Source organism: Vombatus ursinus, unplaced genomic scaffold (genome assembly GCF_900497805.2).
Source record: "Vombatus ursinus unplaced genomic scaffold, bare-nosed wombat genome assembly UNPS02014841.1, whole genome shotgun sequence".
In the NCBI taxonomy this organism is placed as follows: Eukaryota; Metazoa; Chordata; class Mammalia; order Diprotodontia; family Vombatidae; genus Vombatus; species Vombatus ursinus.
The window spans coordinates 27365932-27386430 of record NW_020954619.1 but is presented as its reverse complement, the minus strand read 5'-3'; the positions used below and the strand labels follow the sequence as shown (position 1 = coordinate 27386430).

The window sequence follows — 20499 nt, the reverse complement described above, 5'->3', positions numbered from 1 at the left end:
AGTTAGGTAGTGCAGTGGATAGAGCACCGGCCCTGAAGTCAGGAGGACCTGATTTCAAATCCGGCCTCAGACCAAACACTTGACACTTACTAGCTGTGTGACCCTGGGCAAGTCACTTAACCCCAATTGTCTAAAAATGAAAAACAAACAAAGAATTGTTCATTCATCAATTCATTAATTCATTCATGTAATATTGTGTATTACTAGTTTATCATTCTATCTCCCTGTCAAATTGTAACAGTAGAAGTTGAGCGTTATCAATTTTTCCCCTAAATTTCCCCTACTATTTCCATTAGAGGTTTGTATGCAGTTAGGTAGTCCTTAAATGCTTGGGGAATAAATAACAAATACATCTTATATTTCTGTCACTCTCTCATTCTATGATTCAGACTCTGTTTTTTCCCATAGTATAACCAAGTATAGAGTACATAATAGGTGCTCAAAAATACAAAAATTTTACTTGGCTATTGATGAATGAAAAGGATAAAACGACAAGATGTTGTGGATGAAAAATGACACTTTTGTAACAATTTGGCATATAAGGAAAATTGGAAGTAAGTGGTTTAAATAGAAGTATTTGATGTAATACCAGCAGAAATAGATAAGGCAATGAATTCTCAAAAGAATGACAGTTTGATGTGATGACAGTGTCAGGGTGAGGAGTCGATGACAAACTTGGTCCTCATCATTTTTAGCTTGAAATAGGAATGATAAATACACAATGATATTTCTAGTATAATGACAATGAGAGATAAAAGACTAGGGAAAATGGAGACAGAGTTAGAAAAGCATGTGATAGAGATGAGAGAGTGACAGACATGGGGAGAAAATAATATTGAGGGTCTAAAGTTTTGCTTTGTTTTGTTTTTTTGAGAAAGGTCACACAAACTCAGCAAAAATATGTGTGAAGTCCTGAGATGAGAGGTGAACACAGTGGGTAGATGACAAGGGCTATCTATCTATGGATATTGAAGCAAAGAGAAAGGCTGAGTAGTAATGATGGATAGGAAAAATAGTTAATGTGCAGTGAAGGATGTTAGTATGTGATCTGACCTTCCTCCAAAGGTGTTCAATGACATGGAAGCCTGAATGAATGAAGGCCTTGAATGGATTTGCTCATGGCTGTTGGGCTGGAAAAGCAGAGGTTATTGAACTGACAGTAACATTTAACAATACTCTGTTGGATCATTATATTTCTCATTTCCATGTCTCCTTTTAATCTGTGAAAATTATCTCTGTGGTTACAGTCTATAGAAACACACACACCATATATATTTGCATTACACCAGTTGTCTTCTTATAATATTAGGTGACATGTTTAATTTTATTTTAGCATTAAATAAATTACATGCAGTTACCTTTATATCAACACGTATTTGGAGGTATATTTTATATAGAAATAATTTTATTACATCAGATCATTCAATAACAAAATAAAAAAGAAAGCTCAGAGGTAGAGCTAGAAGAAATCTGACAAATCTATTCTGTAGCTTTTAAAAGTTACTTTTTTCTATTTGCCTTTATGTTTTCAAAATGAGGAAAGCTTATGCAAACAAGTTATACACATATACATAATCATTCTGCCTGGTCAGTTATTTTGCAGTATTTCTATTCCATAGTATTGTGTTCTGGGATATATCTAATTGTAGAGAAGTTCTGAATAGTTCACATTAATTCTATTATAAAGTAAAATCCCTCCTAGAGCCTGGCATAAATTGAAACACGACATGCCACTTGAACACATAGCAGTTCTCAAGTAAAAAAAAAATGAAGAGTGCAATATAACACAATATAAATCACCAATTGAGAGTAGAATTATCCCCAAAGTAGATCCTATGATAACTAACTCCAATCAGCATTAGTATAACATTTCAAGTAAGTGGGAAGTATGCCTTTTTTTTCTTTCTGTTCATAAAAAGTAAACCCTCCCTAAAATGATATATACACTAACACTACAGATCCTCGAGCTTCATTCAAAGTCTTTGGCAGCCATTTCTGTTTGGCAGGCTTCCTTACAGAACTGCTTCTCTTCCGAATGCTCAATATGTAATATAACTTTTATATAATCAGGATGCACCTAATCGGGAAGCCTGCTTATTTGGACTGTCTCCCAAGGAATCAAATTAAGCCTAATTATACTTAATGGCAATGACTGCTGCTTAATTTGGATGGCAATTCTGCTTAATTGAGATGCCTTCAGGTGTCTAAGTAGTGTTCAACTAAGGGTATTTGTGCATGTTTCAGTATATCGGCCTGTACTACCTTGTCTACTCCCCTACAAATATTATCAAAAGAACTGACTTCTCTTTCACTGAGACAGAAGAAGTTGCTTTAGTTACATTGTCCAAATGACTCCTGTATTTTTAACTTTAAAAATATGAATTTTTATATCCATGGAGGTGAGTGACACACTAAGAAAATGTCTAAGGAACAGGTTGTTGTTGTTGCTGTTGTTTGTCCTTCATTCTCCAAGAGGACTGTGACATGGGTGAGGTGATTCCAGGACATACAAGTGAATTGGATTTAAGGGAGGGAGGGCTATGCAAAGTCATCAACCTCACTTTCTCTTTCGATGCTATCTGATTCAAGCGGCAAGATATAGATTGGGATAACGGAAGACGGCCTAGGATGCGGTGGGAGCCCTTAGTCTTTTTAAGCTAAGGTCTTCCTCAGGTCTCAGTGTATCTGAGGCAACACTCATTCAGTGACTCAAAATGACCTCTTTTACCTAAACCAGAAAAAAAAAATCAATGTGGGAGAGGAAGACCCTCAGGGTTTCTGGCCAGAAAAGAAACAATTGCTATTCACACTCACTCTGAACAATCAAGACCCAAAGAATGACCCAGTGGGCTTCGACTGGGACCTATGGGCAATCAGGGACAGCCAGAGTGATTTTTAAGGCATGGTCCTTAAGAAACAAATCTAGCTCATAAATCCCAAGATAACTTGAAAGTAAGGGTATGATACCCTATGTGAAGAGAGGGAGAGGGAAAGGGAGAGGCAGAGGGAGAAGGGAAGGGAAGGGACTTTTAATGTGCATATGTCTTCTATATTTATAAAATAAATCATTCAGCTATGCCCAATTAATTTAAGAAAGACCAATTCACTCATCTACAAGTTAAATTTTCATTCTTACAAAGAATAGCTGAACGAAATAGGTGAAATAAGTAGATTTTGCATTAAAAATTTTGGAAATAAAATCTAATGCAAAGAGATTCAGAGACCAAGATAATTCAACACACATTCTGTTTTTAAAGAGGAGGAAACTGAAGCCTAGAGAGGTGAAGTATTTGACTAAGACTCTCATAGTCGGTCGCTGAGTCAGGACTAGGTCATCTATCCACCCAGCTTGTTTTCTTTATTTCCATCAATCTTCAAGTTCTGTGATTAAATATGTAGGAGGGGCAGAGGTAGGGGTGTGTAGGGGGAACAGTAATCTCTACTTCTTGACCAGAACAGAGGAGAAGAGAATCTGCAGTTTATCTCCCTGACCCTTATTGCATATTGAAAGGAAGAGACAGGCTATTCAAATGTCCAAAATGTGGAGAAAGAAAACATTACAAAACACATACATCTGACAGATTCTTTGTTTATTAGCAAAAATGTCATTTGGCAATAGGTAGAAGATTCAATGCAGATATCTGCAAAGATATGTCACAAGCGATAACTATCTTTAGGTGTCTGGTATGGTGACACAATAGGGAAAGGTCGAAGTTACTTAGTAAAAGCACAAAACTGCCTTAGACATTTTTCTTGACTCGAATAACTTCTTTTTTTTATTTATCAAAGTAGGAATCCTATGATTAAGTGGCCAATATAAGACAGCACTTCAGTGATCTCTGGTCTTATCATCATGGTAGTGCTTCCCCTGCTATATCACTGATACTGCCTCCCCAACCTTTCCCTGCTGCCTTCTCCTATACACTTCTCAATCATATTTATATAAAGAAAATTAACCTAAATGAATATCAGGCCATCCTACTGGTGAACTCCTGGAACAAATCTAATACATTCTCAGAAACCTCTGTCCTCATGTAGTAAAGAGAACATTGAATCAATAGTCAACAGACCCGGGGTTCAATTTCAGTGCTGCCACTAATTGCGTTTGAGTAAGTCATTTAACCATTGACTAATATAATGGAGTTGTACTACAGTCAGTAAATTACATTATAATTCCAGGTTTCTATGCTACCCTAGAAGAAATTTGAAACCACATGGTTGAGAAAGCATAAGAATCTCATAGATACATGTGTAGTCACTGTTTTGTAAGGAATAGCATATCTTGACTGGAAATTTAACCATGGTTTTAAATTACATTAGAAGACAGGTTTTGAAGATACTGACAGAATTTTCAGAATAAAAAAAAAGCAACTTCCTTATGTTTCCTTTCTGAACACTGTCTGTGGATGCAGGGCACATTCAGTGTTTAAAAATCCATTTAAGTGTATTTATGACTAGAAAGATTATTCCTCCTATAGGTGAGGCCTAATGAGCCCATCTAGCTCACATTGATTAAAATGTTATGCCACAGTTATAACTTCTGCTTTGATGCAGTAGTCCATGTATAATAGGTGCTTAAAAATATCTGTGGAATGGAGGAATAGGTCTATACAAACCTAACTGAATAAAACACAACCTGATATTGAAGTGTTCTGGAAATTTGAGAAGAGAAAAATAGTTGTTCCCCATCCCTATAAATGTTACTTAACATATTTCATTTGTCACTGAAATAGACTGAATCCTCCAAGTATGCTCTAAGGATCCTGGTCTTCAGAGACAATGTGTTTTCAATTTGAAGGAAGTGACAATGTATGGTGCTATTTCTTGTGTTCTTTTCAAACTAGTGGAAATTTAACTATCTATCAAGCTATAGAGTAGAGGATAGAGAGACTATGATATATAAATTGGCTGTGTAACTCTGGGCAAGTTACTTAACTTCTCAATGGCCTAAACCCCTGGTGTCAAGCTCAAAAAGAAACAGGGTCACTGAACCATCCATATACTGACTTAGAAAACCACCTATGTTTATCTATTTCTTTTTAAAATTATTTTACTTATGTAGTTACATATTTGCTGATTATATTTGAATCTGATGTGGGCCTCACTCAGGAGAGTTGTGAGATATGTACCTATGATACCTCTCTTCTAGACAACTCTCCAAGACTCAGTGGCAGAGAAGGTGCTAACCTGAATCGGTATAAAGTGCTCCCTATATCAGTGACATGACAGATCTAGTCCCTCTCTCTAACTATCTAATTATCTGAATTAACTAAGTTATTTAAGAGTTAACTAAGTGAACTCTTGAGCTGTTATTATTTGGAAATAACTGAAGGTAAACAGGAAATAGGCAAAGAATATCTTGCTTCCCCAGTTTCCTCACTCCGTACAACTTCCCCACATTCAACTTATTCCCCCTTATTCTTCCTAGATTGTTCCCCATAGAGGTTCAAGTAAATTTTTATAGTTAACTATAGTACATAGAATACAAAATGGAAATAGCATTTTCTTTAATCATGTAATGGAGGGATAGACAAAAGATTCCCAGAGAGGGATGATAACACTCAAGAGTGTGGAGCCCAAGAACACATCTGACTCCAATGGCAGGATGACATGAATGGGAATTTTTTTTTTTTACAGACTCTATCCTTATTGTTGGGGATGGGAAGAGGATAAAGATGAGTTTCTACTCATCTGTTTAAAGGGTTTTTTTGTTTTTGTTCTTTTTTTCCTTTTGTTCTTAAATTCTAGGTTGGGACTCTAGGAAACCACCGCTTCCTTTGGGAGGAGGGAAATAAATACGGGAGGCCGTGGTTGTATCATAAAGAGAAGAGAGACAAGTGTCCAGTGTTCACACTCATGCCCCTAAGGATTTTGTCAACCTTTTCATCTACTTTTGGACTTTAACTGTTAAATGTACTGGCTACTACAATCAACAGTGACTATTTCAAGCCTGTTTCTTTTCAACATATTTCAGGGATTACTTTTTAAATAGATAACAGGAGATTTTTCTTCAGTAACAAATGACAAAATCCAATTATAAAATGCTTCTCTATTGCATGGATTTGATTATAATACAAGTCAAACCACATAGCTATTCTCATATTTATTCTCCATAAAATGGAAATTCTACATGCAGGGATCATTTTTGTCCCCTGACAAAGTGGTATAATAAACTTCTCCTGGTTTAATAAAAATAGAATACACATCTTCCTTATTTCACAATTATATGAGCCTTGAACTTGGCATTTGCTACCCCCATGTGTGCTTGGACAAGTCACTCCTTTCTGATCTGTAAAGGGAAGGGATTTTCCTAAATGATCTATGAGGTCCCTTCCATTTCTAAAGCTATGATACCCTGAGAATCATGGAGGTAGAACCATAGGAAGAGGGAGAACATCTAAAGGAAAACCATGATGATGAATAGTCTTGAGTTCATGTCATATGAGGGTTGGTTGAAAAAATGGGGTATTTAGAGAGAAGAAGAGAAACATGACGTTTGGAGACAGAATATAGTAGCAGTATTCATGTAACTGAAAGATTGTCATGTGGGTGAGAGATTAGGCTTATCCTGTTTGTCTCCAGAGGACAGAATTACTGTAGGATCAAAGGTGGAAGTTGAAAAAAAAAAGTAAATTTAGATTTAATGCAAAAAAATAAAGTTAAAGGTATTTAAAAGTGACATGACCTGCTTTGGGTGACAGTAAATTTCCCCTAACCTAAAGTCTTCTAACAAAGTCTAGATTACTATTTTTTCAATCAGTCAAAAAGAATATATTGATCAGGGGCAGCTAGGCAGTACAGTGGATAAAGTAATAATATATCAATCATTATTATGTGACAGGCATCAAGCAAGGTGATTAGGATACAAATACAAAAGTACAATGTTCTCACCCAAGGTACTTCCACTGTAGAAGTGAATACATTCCAGGCACAGAAGATAGCGCACTCAAAGGGAAATAAACATGAACTGGACTGATGTGAAGGGGAACAGCAAGTAAGGTTCGTTATATGAAACGAAGTGTATGTGATAAGGGGTAGGGTGAGAGCTGTTTGTGAATGGCTTAAAATGTCAAAGAGAATTTTTTTTTAATTTTAGAGTCAACAGAAAACCACAGAAACATCTAGAACAGAAAAAAAATGTTATGGTAGTTCTTGCTTTAGGGATATCATTTGGGTAGCACTGTGGAGGACTGGTTGAAGAGAGAAAATACTAGATGAAGAAAGATTCATGAGGAAGATATTGTAATACTCCAGGAAGGACATGATGAGGGCCTGAACTAGGATATTTACTGTCTGAGTACAAAGAAGGAGATGAATACAAAAGATATTAAGAAGATAGAACTAATAAGACTTGGCAAAAAAAAATATGTATATGGAGAGTGAAAGTAAAGGATGAAGGATGCTTCCAATCAATCAATCAATGCCTATTAAGCTTATACTATGTGTCAGGCACTGTGCTACATATCTAGGATACAAATACAAAGAAGAAAATAATCTATACTCAAAATAAATTTATGTTCCAATGGAGGACATCACAAAGTATATATGAAAGATATAGCATAAATATGAGTTAATAAATACAAATTTATAGAAAATAACTAAATGCAAGGTAATTAAATACTAGGCAAAAGGAAGAATGGCAAAGTTCTTGACAGAAATAGGGAGTTAGAAGAAGTACAGGGTCAGGGGCAGAGAGGAGAATATAATTAGTTCAATTTTGGACATGCCAAGTTTGAGATGCCAAAATACATCAAGGTGTGTATAATAGACAACTAGAGATGTCAGACTAGAGCTCAGTAGAAGGATGAAAGGTGAAAATATGTAGTATTATATAATATTTTGTATGCGTTACATCATTATCTTCCAGTACTTGCAAGGAAACAGATATTCTGAGAGATTAAATGATTTGTTCAGAGTTTGGGACAGAATGTGAATCCAAGTCTTCTTGATTATAAGGCCAGAACTCTATCTCCTATATTGTTCTATTGTTATAGAGAACATTATTTTTTTTTTTTGAGTACAGCTTGGAGTCAATTCCCTCTGAAGTCACTTCTAACTCTGTAATTCTATATGCTATGAGTGAAATATGCAGCATCCTTCATAGAAATTTGCCTCTTCTAGAGTTCTAATAACACTACCTCTTGCAATAGTATATGAAAAAAGAAAGAAGCAGAAGTTATCAAACTCTATATTTTCTTTAACCAATAGGGAAAAAAGCTATCTGACTCATCACTAACAACTTGAATAACTCTAACCATTGGATAATATTGACTTTTAGAAAAGTAATATACAGGTTCATATTCCTGCCTGACTGATGATGACAGGCTTTATTATTTTCTTTTCTGGAAATCTGGGTCCAAGAAAGACTTCTGAGAGTTGTCTTCATACTTACCTTAATATCAGAAGTATTCAGGAAATAATGATTGACATTTCATTTGAATAATGTAATGTCCTATTTGATATTCATTGGGAAAGAGAGAATAGTATAGCAAAGGGTAATGAATTTGAAGTTAGTTAAGATTTGTGTGTGAACCTTACCATGCTATTTGCCAGGTATATGGTCATGGACAAGTCATTTAAATCTACTCAGTGACCTCTATAATCACTTCTAGTTCCCATTGGTTTTGTTTTTTGTTTTTTGGTTGGACAATGTGGGTTAAGTGACTTGCCCAGGGTCACACAGCTAGTAAGTGTTATGAGTCTGATGCCGGATTTGAACTCAGGTGCTCCTGAATCCAGGGCTGGTGCTCTATCCACTGTGTCACTTAGCTGCCCCCCTACTTCCGAATATATAATCCTATGAATTCTCAACCCCATTTTCCTTATCTGGAAAATGTGAATCCTGATACCATTACTGGACATTGATAAGCTAGAGAGAATACTACAATATCGTGAAGATCAAATGAGACGATCATAGGTTCATAGACTGAAAGTTGAAGAGGCCATCAAGTCCAATTCCAGCATTTTATAGATGAAGAAATGGAGGCATAGAGAGAGCTCGTGATGTTCTTGCAGTAACACAGCAGTACTAGTTGTACTACTGCAAGAACATGACAATCTTCCTGTGTCTTAGTGTCTTACATGGGACTTGAACTCAGGTCTTTCTGACTTGAAGTTCAGCACACATTCTACTATGCCATCCTACCACATAAAGCATTTTATAAACCCTTTTGTTGTTATTCAGTTGCATCAGTTGTGTCTGACTCTATGACCCTATTTGGGGTTTTCTTGGTAAAGATACTAGAGTGGTTTGACATTTCCTTCTCCAGTTCATTTAACAAACGGAGGAACTGAGGTAAATAGGGCTGAGTAACTTGCCTAGGGTCACACAGCTTGTAAGTGTCCAAGGCCCGATTTGAACTCAGGAAAATTAATCTTCCTGACTTCAGGCCTGGTATGCTATCCATTGTACCACCTATCTGTCTGGGACATAGGTGCTTCATAAATGTTTATTCCCTCCCTATTATTTTGTTGGATAATTTTTTAAAATTCCAGATGCATTGTAGTTATCACGTACAACAACATTACCATGTAGTCTTTCTCAGCATGAGGACAGTACAGATGAAAATCTATACAGCGTATAGGAAGGAGTAATGGACTTGGAGACAGAAGAATTTCGACTGCTACTTCAATCCTGTATGACCTTGGGCAAATCATTTCACCTTTGTGTGCTTCAGTTGCCTGATCTATAAAATGAAGTCATTGGGCTCACTGATCTTTAAGTTGCTTTAAGCTTTGAATCTTTTGATTCTGTAATCATATGATCCTATGAAAAAAATGACATTTTGTACACAAGGACTTACCATCTAAAAGGCTTGATGAAAAAAACGATACAAAGAAACATGATATAAAATAGAATGTGATAAGGGCAAAGGAGAGATCCAGAAAAAATTCTATGGATAAGAAAATTTTAAGAGGGATAGTTCACTTTTAACAGATTCTCAGGGAAGAAAATTTTTGGTAAATTCTAAGAATGGAAGGAGATGTCAGCTTTACACAGAGAAGTATTCATTATAATTAGAGCAGAAAAAACATATACTTGTCCATATTACTCATTTCAGGGCAATTAGAGCACTGAACATTATACTATAATTTTTTAAAAAATCCAATCAATGCAAAAATGTAGCCAGTTTTTTTTCTTTCACAGGTAGGGGTCTCTATTCCACTTAGACTAAATCAAAGAAATTCATTTTAGAGCAAATGAAACCAGATAATGAACATACCTTGCTGGGCTCTTGACTTAATTTGTAGTATAATAATTGCAAATTATGTATGTGAAACTATAAAAAACTATCAACTTTATTATCTATAGTCATCTTATGTAGTGAGGATTTGAACTCTGCAATAAAAGTGAAAATAATCTCTCATTTAATGACAGAATCTAAATAAGCACTGAGAAAAGCTATTTTTTTCCTAGCATTTTCCACCTTAAATTCCTGTTGTGGTTGTTGGGCATTAGTTTTGTTACGTAGCTTGCTATGCATATAAATTTAGGCGGAGGACATCATTGTGCATGATCTGTTTTTGTTTTGTTTTGCCTTTCAGCTGAGTCTGTAGTGTCTGGAAATTATTGATGAGATAGCTGAAATTCTTCACACAAAATAACCAGGAAACCCTGGTACCACCTGAGCAGCACAGATTATTTTTTTTTCTTTAAGTCAGATCTATAATTTCACTGGCACAGGGAATTCTCATAGAAATTCCTTCTACCAACACAGAACTGCAAAAATTCAGCATCATTTTTACAGAGTTAGAGTTATATGGGACACTAAGTTGTTAAGGGACTTGCCAGAGATCTCACAGCCAGTACATGTCAGAGGCTAGGCTTGAACTCCTCTCCCTGATTCTCACTCCATCTCTCTCTTCACTATGCTATCGATTCTCTAAATAACAGCAAGTATAAAGGAAAAGAAATTCCACTTCTGTATAATAAATCACTAGGTGGCAATCCCTCATTAAGATGAGCCAGGAGGTATTACCAGGACATGTGTCCACTTTACTTTTCTCTTTTTCTCTATCCCTTTCTTGGGACCAGAGTTTATTAAACTATTCAGAACTTCTCCCCTGCCCTTATGATTTATATACAAGGTGCCTGTTTCTACTATTCTTGAGAGAGACTCTGATTCCTAAGGTTTGCCCCTATTCCTGAGTTCTGAGGCCTCCCTACTGTCTTCAAGTACAAAGACAAATGAAATTCAGCCTGTGCTTTCTTGTCTCACTGAAAAAAGGACCCTTTGCACTCAAAATATTTCCAATTTTCCTGGTAGAGCTAAATCTCCTAATACAGTATTTTTAATGTGTTAATTCTTGAGATTGAATCAAATCTTTTTTGTGTGTGTATTGTTTATTCATTAGAACCAATAGAAAGTTAGTTTCCACGTTCAGTGTTAGAAACTTTTCTCTTTTCCATATTCATTTTCCTTTTCAATAACATCCAGAAACCTGAAGTTGTGTGTGGGGGGGAGGGTACCTAAAATAGTTATTCAAAAGTAAAATCTCTGCCTTGGAAGATAAGGAGTTCCTCCTAACTGGAGTTTTTTAAAGAGATGATGGATGGCCACTTGGAGAAGCCATTCCTATTCAGGAATGGATTGGACTCATAGAGTCGGTTCAGTCTCTTTCCATTCCAATATCCAATTCTTTGGAGACAATCAGTAAGCTACCAGTGGGGAGGAAAGGAAGAAATGGGGAAGCAAAGTACTGGAAGGTAGTCATTCTACTCTGAGAAGTTAAGCACTTAGCTAGTTAGCTATTTGATCTTACCAACCTTGCTCTGGGCATACTGCTAGAAGCAGCTTGTAAGATCTTTAATACATCATTCTATACAACTTGACCCCTGATGTTCATTTCCAGAATCTGCAGAAAATTTTTAAGTTATTAGCATCCTTCCTACTCTATGCTCTCACACATAGAGAAACTCAACATCATAACTGGCTTCAAAACTCAATATATTATAGAACAGATTCCTAGTTAAAGATTAAAAAAGAAAGTAATACCTATATAATAAGTGAACAAACATCCCTGTTTTTCATCAGGGAACAGAATGGAGGTAGGTGATCAACCTACTTAAATCTTTTTATTCTGTTTAGTGAAAGTTTTATATAGAAGTTTTTATAAGAGCCAATGATTTGAAAAACAACAGTAAACAACCAGTCTATTTTGTGCAAGAGATTGATTAGTATATTTCTAAGAGGACAGATATATGCATTCTGACTAGAATGTTCAAGCAAGGCTTTAGTTCAACACAATGTTGTTTGTTGTTCAATTTTTTCTGTTTTTTTTTCAGTTGTGTCTGAATCTTTGTCACCCCATTTTGTGGTTTTCTTAGCAAAGATACTAGAGTAGTTTGCCATTTCCTTCTCTAGCTCATTTTTACAGATGAGGAAACTGAGACAAATAGGGTTAAATGACTTGCCCAGGGTTACACATTTAGTAAGTGTCTGAGGCCAGATTTGAATTCAGGAAGATGAGTCTTCCTGACTCCAGGCCTGGCACTTTATTCACTGTGCTACCTAGCTGCCCTAATCCAATACAAAAGGAGTTGAACAAGCTTAAAGAGACAGAAGCAAGAAACCAAAGGGTAGAGTTAGGACCTGTGAAAGGAAGACATTGATTTATAGCATCACAGGAATTTGGGCGGGGTACACCAGAAATTATCAGTATTTGGCGTGATGCTAAGAGCATTTACCTAATTATAACTACCTCTAGGTAATCAAGGGTATGTAAATGACAACCACTTTCATTTCAAGCAACATATTTTAAAAATATGACATTTATAGCATGTTTTTTTAAATGCTCGATAGAATAAGAATAGTCATTATTTAAATAATAGCAAAAAAAAAAGTTGTACCTTTTCAGGATCTGTTGTGGTGATAACCCACACACAGTGTGCATTGTCTTCATATTGAACTGGATAGTTAGGTGATGTAATGATCCCACTTGGTCCACGGAGGTTGGAACCACATGTCCTAGCTAGAGATACAAAAACAAAATTGTATTATTTTCTAATAATATTTTGGGATTACAGTTTTTAATGTGGGAAAAACATTGACTAATAATAAATAAAATAATAAAATGGCTCATTGATTAGATCCAGACCCCTGGTAGTCTGCTTTGATTATTATTAAAGTTATTCAATAAGTTAGCTTTAATGTCTATAAACAGCTAAGTTATGTTGTAATAGATAATGTGCTGGACCTGGAGTCAGGAAGTCCTGAGTTCAAATCCAGCCTCAGATACTTATTAGCTGTGGGACACTGGGCAAGTCATTTAACCTGTTTGCTTCAGTTTCCGCAACTGTAAAATGAGCCAGAGAAGGAAATGGTAAACTACTCCAGTATCTTTGTCAAGAAAAAAATGTTAAGAAGAGTCAGACATGCCCCAAAATGACTGAACAACAGCAACAACAATTTTTACAACAACCTCATTTTGTTGAAATGAAGACTAAGAGAAATAAAGCCACAAAGTTCCCAAAGCCATAAATCTGGGAAGTCACAAGACTTCCTGAAGGTAAAGAAGGGCCCAAGACTTGCCTCCAGGTCCTCCCACTGCTAGTTCACTGCTCTTTATACTATACCCTCCTCTGTCCTGGCCTGCTGTTGTGTATCAATTTTGTACATATTTAGTATGTGCTTATAAGTGTACATGATGTCTCTTCTGCTTAGAACATAAGCTTGTAAAGAAAGGCACTGTTTCTCTTCCTTTTCATCAACAATGACTACCAAGGCATAAAGTATGTGCTTAATAAATACCTGTTGATTAATTAACTTGCTAATACTCAGTGAAAGGTAAATAGAAAACACTGAAGGTTTGAGAATTGGACTCTGAGGGATTTGGATAAAGAAATATCGAATTCCATCCTACTTGATCAAACTCTGTGTTTATCTTGCTTTTCTGAAGCCTGAGGTAACAATCCCAAGGCTTTGAATGGCCTTAAGGGTTTCCATGAATTTGGATAAGGCCATGCAAGTCAGTGAACCAAAGTTGACTATAGCCAATCCAGTTAGGAAGAAGTTAAATCAGAATGAATTTTTTTAATGTACCAATTCATTCCAACTTCTGCTCTGTGGCTAAATCTTGGATGTTATGAACCTGCAAGCATAATACTCAACTAGTTTTTAGTTATTCAGTATTTTTTAAGTATACACATTAAGTACTAGCAGATGGCAACTATTTTAATATACTAAAACTTAAATGTTTGAATAATGGACATTTTTTCTTCCAAAACAGAACATTTCCTAAGTTAAAAATAAAACATAGGGGCAGCTAGGTGGCAAAGTGGATAGAGCACCAGCCCTGAAGTCAGGAGGACCTGAGTTCAAATCCGGCCTCAGACCAAACACTTGACACTTATAGCTGTGTGACTCTGGGCAAGTCACTTAACCCCAATTGCCTAAAAAAAAAAACAAAAAAAAAAAACAAAAATGAAACATAAATAAAAGGTCATTTGAACTTAAAAAGTTAATATATGTATTGGGATTTAAAAGGACACAACAGACAACAAACATATACATGTCCTACATACTCATAATTTCTGTTTAATTAGTCTATTTTGGGGGTTTTGTTCTCAAAAAGGATCATGAATCTCAGATACTGATTTTTTTCCCCACAAGATAAACAAAATCATTAGCGACATTAATTAGAAATTTTCAGCAATAAAGGTAAAACTAAGGGAAAATGTTTATAGTCAATTGAGAACTTTAGTTGTGAAAATCTTACACTCAGCAATTAATGTGTAATTGCAAGCTAATGTAAGAATGATATAGCATGTAGATCATATATTATCTGTACCATGAACATAATAGGAACCTACTGTTAATTTTATTTGAGTTGAACATATGTAGATATTTCTTATAAGTAAATTCATCATGTGTATACATATACAATTCTATTTAATAAACATATATGTAATGATAATATACATATTATGCATGTTTTAATTCCTACCACCAAAGGAGATCAGAACCTGATTGTGACTTAGTAGACATATCCTGTCTCTGCTCCTTGCTATATAATATTTGGACCTCAGATTCTCATCTGTGAAGAAGGTGCTCTTCTAGCTTTAAATCTACAATCTTATATTCTGATGTTCCTGGAAAATTACCTAAGGCATACACAAGTGAAGTGATTTGCCCAGGGTCACAGTATTAGAAACATTAGTTGGGGCATCTGAGTCTGTCTTCTTGAACAGCAAGCCCAGAATTCTATCACTCTATCTACTATAATCTAGATAGTATAGTGGATAAAGTGCTGAGCCTGGAGTCAGAAAGACAGCTCCCTGAGTTCAAATTTGGCCTCAGGCACTTACTAGATGTGTGATCTTGGGCAAGTCACTTAACCCTGTTTGCCTCAGTTTCTTCATCTGTAAAATGAGCTGAAGAATAAAATAGCAAATGTTAGTATCCTCAGATAGCTGTGTGACCCTAGGCAAGTCACTTAACCCTGTTTGCTTCAGTTTCGTCATCTTTGGAGAAGGAAATGGCAACCAACTCTAGTATTTGCCGAGAAAACCCCAAATGGGGTCACAAAGAGTCAGACGTGACTGAAACGACTGAAGAATGAAAAAATGATATTTTAAAATCTGCCATACCATGGCTACCTCTACATATGTATATGTGTGAATACCTCTCTGTGTATATAAATATACAACCTGATATATCAAAAACATTTGGTTATATTGTTATATAGATATAGTCAATCAGTCAACTAGCATTTATTAAATACTTACCATGCACCAGGGGCTGTGCCAAGTGCTCTATGTACTTAGTATATTATTTAGATAGAGATGGAGATGGTAGAGATTGTGGTATAGACAGAGACAGACATACTTAAGTACAGAGAACTGGCTCCAGAGCTAGAAAAGGCTGGTTTCAAATCTTGCTTCTCAGAGATCTGGCTATGAGACACTGGAACAATCACTTAACTTCTTATATTTTGGTCAACTCTCTAAAATTATAAGTTGTAAGATGATACTGACCTGCACTAGCAGAGGAAGTTCCTTACTGGTAGGTCCCCAAATTTATGAAGTCACAGGTCTAGTCCCTATCCCCTAAGCATATAAGTACATAAATGTATTATGTCTGTGTCACAATCTCTATTTACAGAACTTTCTATAAAGCCAGGGAGGAGTTTGCCACTAACTTTTTCCATCACTGTTTTTCTTTTCTTTTCTTTTTTTTCTAAGTCCCTAGAAGAGCATTTTGCCCTTGCTGCCACATTGGCTTTACAGAAAATGTCCACCACTGGTATAGTCTTGCCCTTGGGACTGGTATCTACTCTGGTTTTCTGCCATTGGCCAAGCCTGAGGCAGACCATTTAAAAATAGATGCCAGTTAACCAGGAAAACCAAGCTTTTATTTAAAAAAAAAAGATTTTTTAAGTGACAGTAAAAGTCAATTGAGAGTTTTAAATGTGAAGTCTTTAATAGGGAGCATAACACCTAAACAGAAATAGTAATGCTTATATTTAATGCCTCCATATAATTGCAAAAATAGTAATGATAATAAGTGCTTGTATTTATACAGCACCTTAAGTTTTACAAATATAATCTCATTTTATCCTTAGAACAACCCTGTGAGGCAGGCATTGTTATTATCTCCGTTTTATAGAGGAGGAAACTGAGGTGGACAAAATAAATGCCTTTCTCATAGTCACACAGCTAGTAAGTGTCTGAGGTTGGATTTGAACTCATGTCTTCCTAACCCCATAACCACTGTGCCGCCAAACTGTCTCTAATTGTACATCTAACTTAACAGTCTACTTCAAAAAATAGGTTCAAAGATAATGGTTCTGATCCTGAATCCACCCTGTGTTCTAGTAGGTATTGATGCCATTTAAGCAGACAGCCAGAAAACAACTAGAGAGGGAAGCAGTGATTATAAAGAGCCAATATGGCTTCATCAAGAACAAAGCATGACAGATGGACATCATTTCATTTTTGATAGGATTGCTAAACCAATAGATAAGTGAAATATTTGCATTTTGTTTACTAACATTTTGCAAAACCTTTAATAAAGAATTTCACACTATTCTCATGAAGAAGATGAAGAGATTAGACAATTACACAACTGAATGGATTCAGAACTCATTGGATGGCTGATTTCAAAAAGAATTTGTTAATGGTTTAATATAAACATGGCTGAAGGTGTCAAATGAAGTAAACCATGCTTAGCTCTGTGCTGTTAACAGTTTTATCAATAATTTGACAGAGCATAGATGATGTGATTATCAAATTTTCAGATGAAACAGAGCTATGGATGAGTCAGGATCCAATGAAGGTTAGAGAAGCCAGTCAGTCCATAAACATTCATTAAGCACCTACTATGTGCCAGCCATTGTCCTAGGGGCTGAAGATATAAAAAGAGGCAAAAGACAATCTCTGCCTAAAAGGATCGCACAATCTAATAGGGGAGACAAAAAGTACACAAATATAAACAAACTGATTTCTGGATAAATAGGAAATAATCAAAGAGGGAAGGCACTAGAATTAAGAGTGTCTGGGAAAGGTGTCATGTAGAAGATGGGGTTTTCTTTGTAATTTAAAGGAAACCAGGGAAGTCAGTAGGCCAATATGAGGAGGGAAAGCATTCCAGGAATGGGGGACAGCCAGAGGATATTCCCAGAACTGAGAGATGGAGAGTCTTGTTCATAAAATCATCAATAGGACAGTGTCACTGGATTGAATAGTACATAGAAAGGAGTAAAATGTTAGAAGATTTGAAAAGAAGGAGGAGACTAGGTTATAATGGGCTTTGAATGGCAAAAGGATTTTGTTTTTTATCCTGGAGGCCATAGGTAGCTACTGGAGTTTATTAAGTAGAGAGAAGACAAGGTCAGACCTGAACTTCAGAAAATCATCTTGGTGACTAAATGGAGGGTGAATTGGAGTGTGATGGGACTTGAGGTAGGCAGACCCACAAGTAGGCTGTTGCAGTTGTTCAGGGTTAAGTTGATGAGGTCCTGCACCAGAGTATTGGACATATCAGAGGAGGGAAGGAGAGTTATTAAAAAGATATTGCAGGGCAGCTAGGTGGCACAGTGGATAGAGCACCGGCCCTGAAGTCAGGAGGACCTGAGTTCAAATCCGGCCTCAGACCAAAACACTTGACATTAGCTGTGTGACCCTGGGCAAGTCACTTAACCCCAACTGCCTAAAAAAAAAGATATTGCAAAGGCAAAATCAACTGGCCTGGGCAACAGATTGGATTTGGAGAGGTGAGAGACAGTAAGGGTCTGAGGATGACACCTAGGTTGCTAGCCTGAGGGACTTGGAGCATGATATTGCCCTTGACAATGATAGGGAAGTTAGGAGGGGGGAGCATTTAGAAGGAAAGATGAGTTCCATTTTGGTCATATTGAGTTTCAGATGTCTACTAGACATCCAGTTCAAGATGTCTGAAAGGTCCATTAGAGATGTGAGATTGGAGGTCAGAATAGAGGTTAGGGCAAGAGAATCATCACTGTAGAGATAATTAAGTCCCTGGGAGCTAATGATATCATCAAATGAAGTAGTATATAGAGAGAAGAGAATGGGGCCCAGAACCCTACAGGACATCAATAGTAAGAGGGCATGATTTGGAGGATGATCCAGTAAATGAAATTGAAAAGGAGTGATCAGATAGGTAAAAGGAGAACCAGAAGAGAGTGATATCCTGAAAACCTACAGTGAAGAGAATTATCAAGGAATAGAGAATGATCAATAGTGTTAAAGGCTACAGGGATGCTGAGGAGAATGAAGATTGAGGAAAGGCCAGTGTATTTGACAATTAGGAGACCACTGGCAACTTTAAAGAGAACAATTTTAATGGAATTATGAAGTTGGAAGCTTGATTGATAGAGAATTAAGAAGAGAGTAAGGAAAAAGAGAGAAAGAGATAGAGAGAGAGAGAGAGAGAGAGAGAGAGAGAGAGAGAGAGAGAGAGAACGAACCTATTATGGATGGTCTTTTCAAGGAATTTAGCCATGACAGTCAGAAGAAATTTGGGGTGATAGTAAAGAAGGATTAAAGATAACAGATGGAAGGATTAAGTGAGAAGTTTTTGAAGATGAGTGAAACACGTGCATATCTGTAGGCAGTAGGAAAGGAGCTGGTAGACAGAGAGAGATTGAAAATAAATGATAGAGTGGGTCCAACAGAGGTACCTGGGAAAGACTTTAACTTAAAAAGGACATGGGAAATTTAAGGAGGGATGGAAAGATTTGGGAAAGGAGCTTTGGGAGTGGGACAGTGAATACATTATTTCTGTTGCTCAGTCTTTCAGTCATGTTTGACTCTTCATAACTCCATGGACCATAGCAATCCAGGTCTTTCTATCCTCTATTATCACCTTGAGCCCACCCCCTCTTGTCTTCTTCAGAGAATTACTCCTTTAGTTTTTTTTTTTTTTTGACTAGATGAAAGAGGCCATTCTTTGCCTCCTTTCTTACCTAGCCTTAATCATTTAATGGACCCTGCCTCAGTCAAACTGAGACCTGTCAGAGATCTTAGCTTAAAAAGGCTAAGGTCTCCAACTACATCCAGGACCATCTCCAGTCATTCTAATCTATATCTTGCCACTGGGCCCAGATGGCTCCAGAGGAAAAAGTGAGGTTGGTGACTTTACATAGCCCTCCCTCATTTAAATCACTTGCATGGCATGGCATCACCTTCCTGATGTCATGGTCCTCTTCAAAAAACAAAGGACAAACAACAACCTCTGTGAATAGGAGTAGGAGTTGCCCCATCGGGACCTGACTGGAAATGGCCAGATGGGCAACACAACTCTTTCTTTCTTTCATTCATTCATTCCCTTCCCTTCCTTCTGTCTGCATAGGGTATCATACCCTCACCTGAGGGTGCTCTGCCTAAAGAAATGCAAATTTTGATCACTAAAACCTTACAAGATATCCTGGGGTTTATGGGCTAATGTGTTTTTTATTGACCAGTCCTTTAATCCAGATCACTCTGGCTCTTACTGACAGGCTAACAATAAGTCCCAGGCCAAGTCCCACTTGGTCACTATTTGGGCCCTGATTAGCTCACAGTGAATGTAAAGAGCAGTTATTTCTATTTTGACTAGAAATCCTGAGGGTCTTCCCCAACCTGATTGTTTGTTTGTTTGTTTTTTGACTAGGTCATTCTCTGCCTTATTACTTACCTAGCCTTAATCACTGAAGGGGTGTTGCCTCAGTCAAACAGAGACCTGTTAAAGACCTTAGCTTAAAAAAGCCAAAGTCTCCCGCTGCATACAGGGCTATCTCCAGTTGTCCTGATCTGTTTCTTGCTATTGGACCCAGATGGCTGCAGAGGAGGAAGTAAGGCTGGTAACGTTGCATAGCCCTTCCTCACTTAAATCCAATTCTCTTGCATGTCATGGAATCACCTCCCCATGTCATGTTCTTCTTCAAGTACAAAGGACAAACAACAAAAACAACTACTACTGTTACTATTACCACCACCACTACTACTATTACTACTACTACTACTACTACTACTACTACTACTACTACTACTACTACTAC

The 20499-nt window shown here is 36.7% G+C and overlaps 1 protein-coding gene across 1 annotated transcript in view; it reads right to left on the bottom strand.

The window, feature by feature from the left end:
• CSMD1 (CUB and Sushi multiple domains 1) overlaps window positions 1-20499 on the bottom strand; it is a 2488924-nt gene that overhangs the window by 829005 nt on the left and 1639420 nt on the right. The window contains exon 10 of the mRNA XM_027840340.1: window positions 12851-12972. Coding sequence (XP_027696141.1) covers window positions 12851-12972 — 122 coding nt within the window. The remainder of the gene's footprint in view (window positions 1-12850; window positions 12973-20499) is intronic.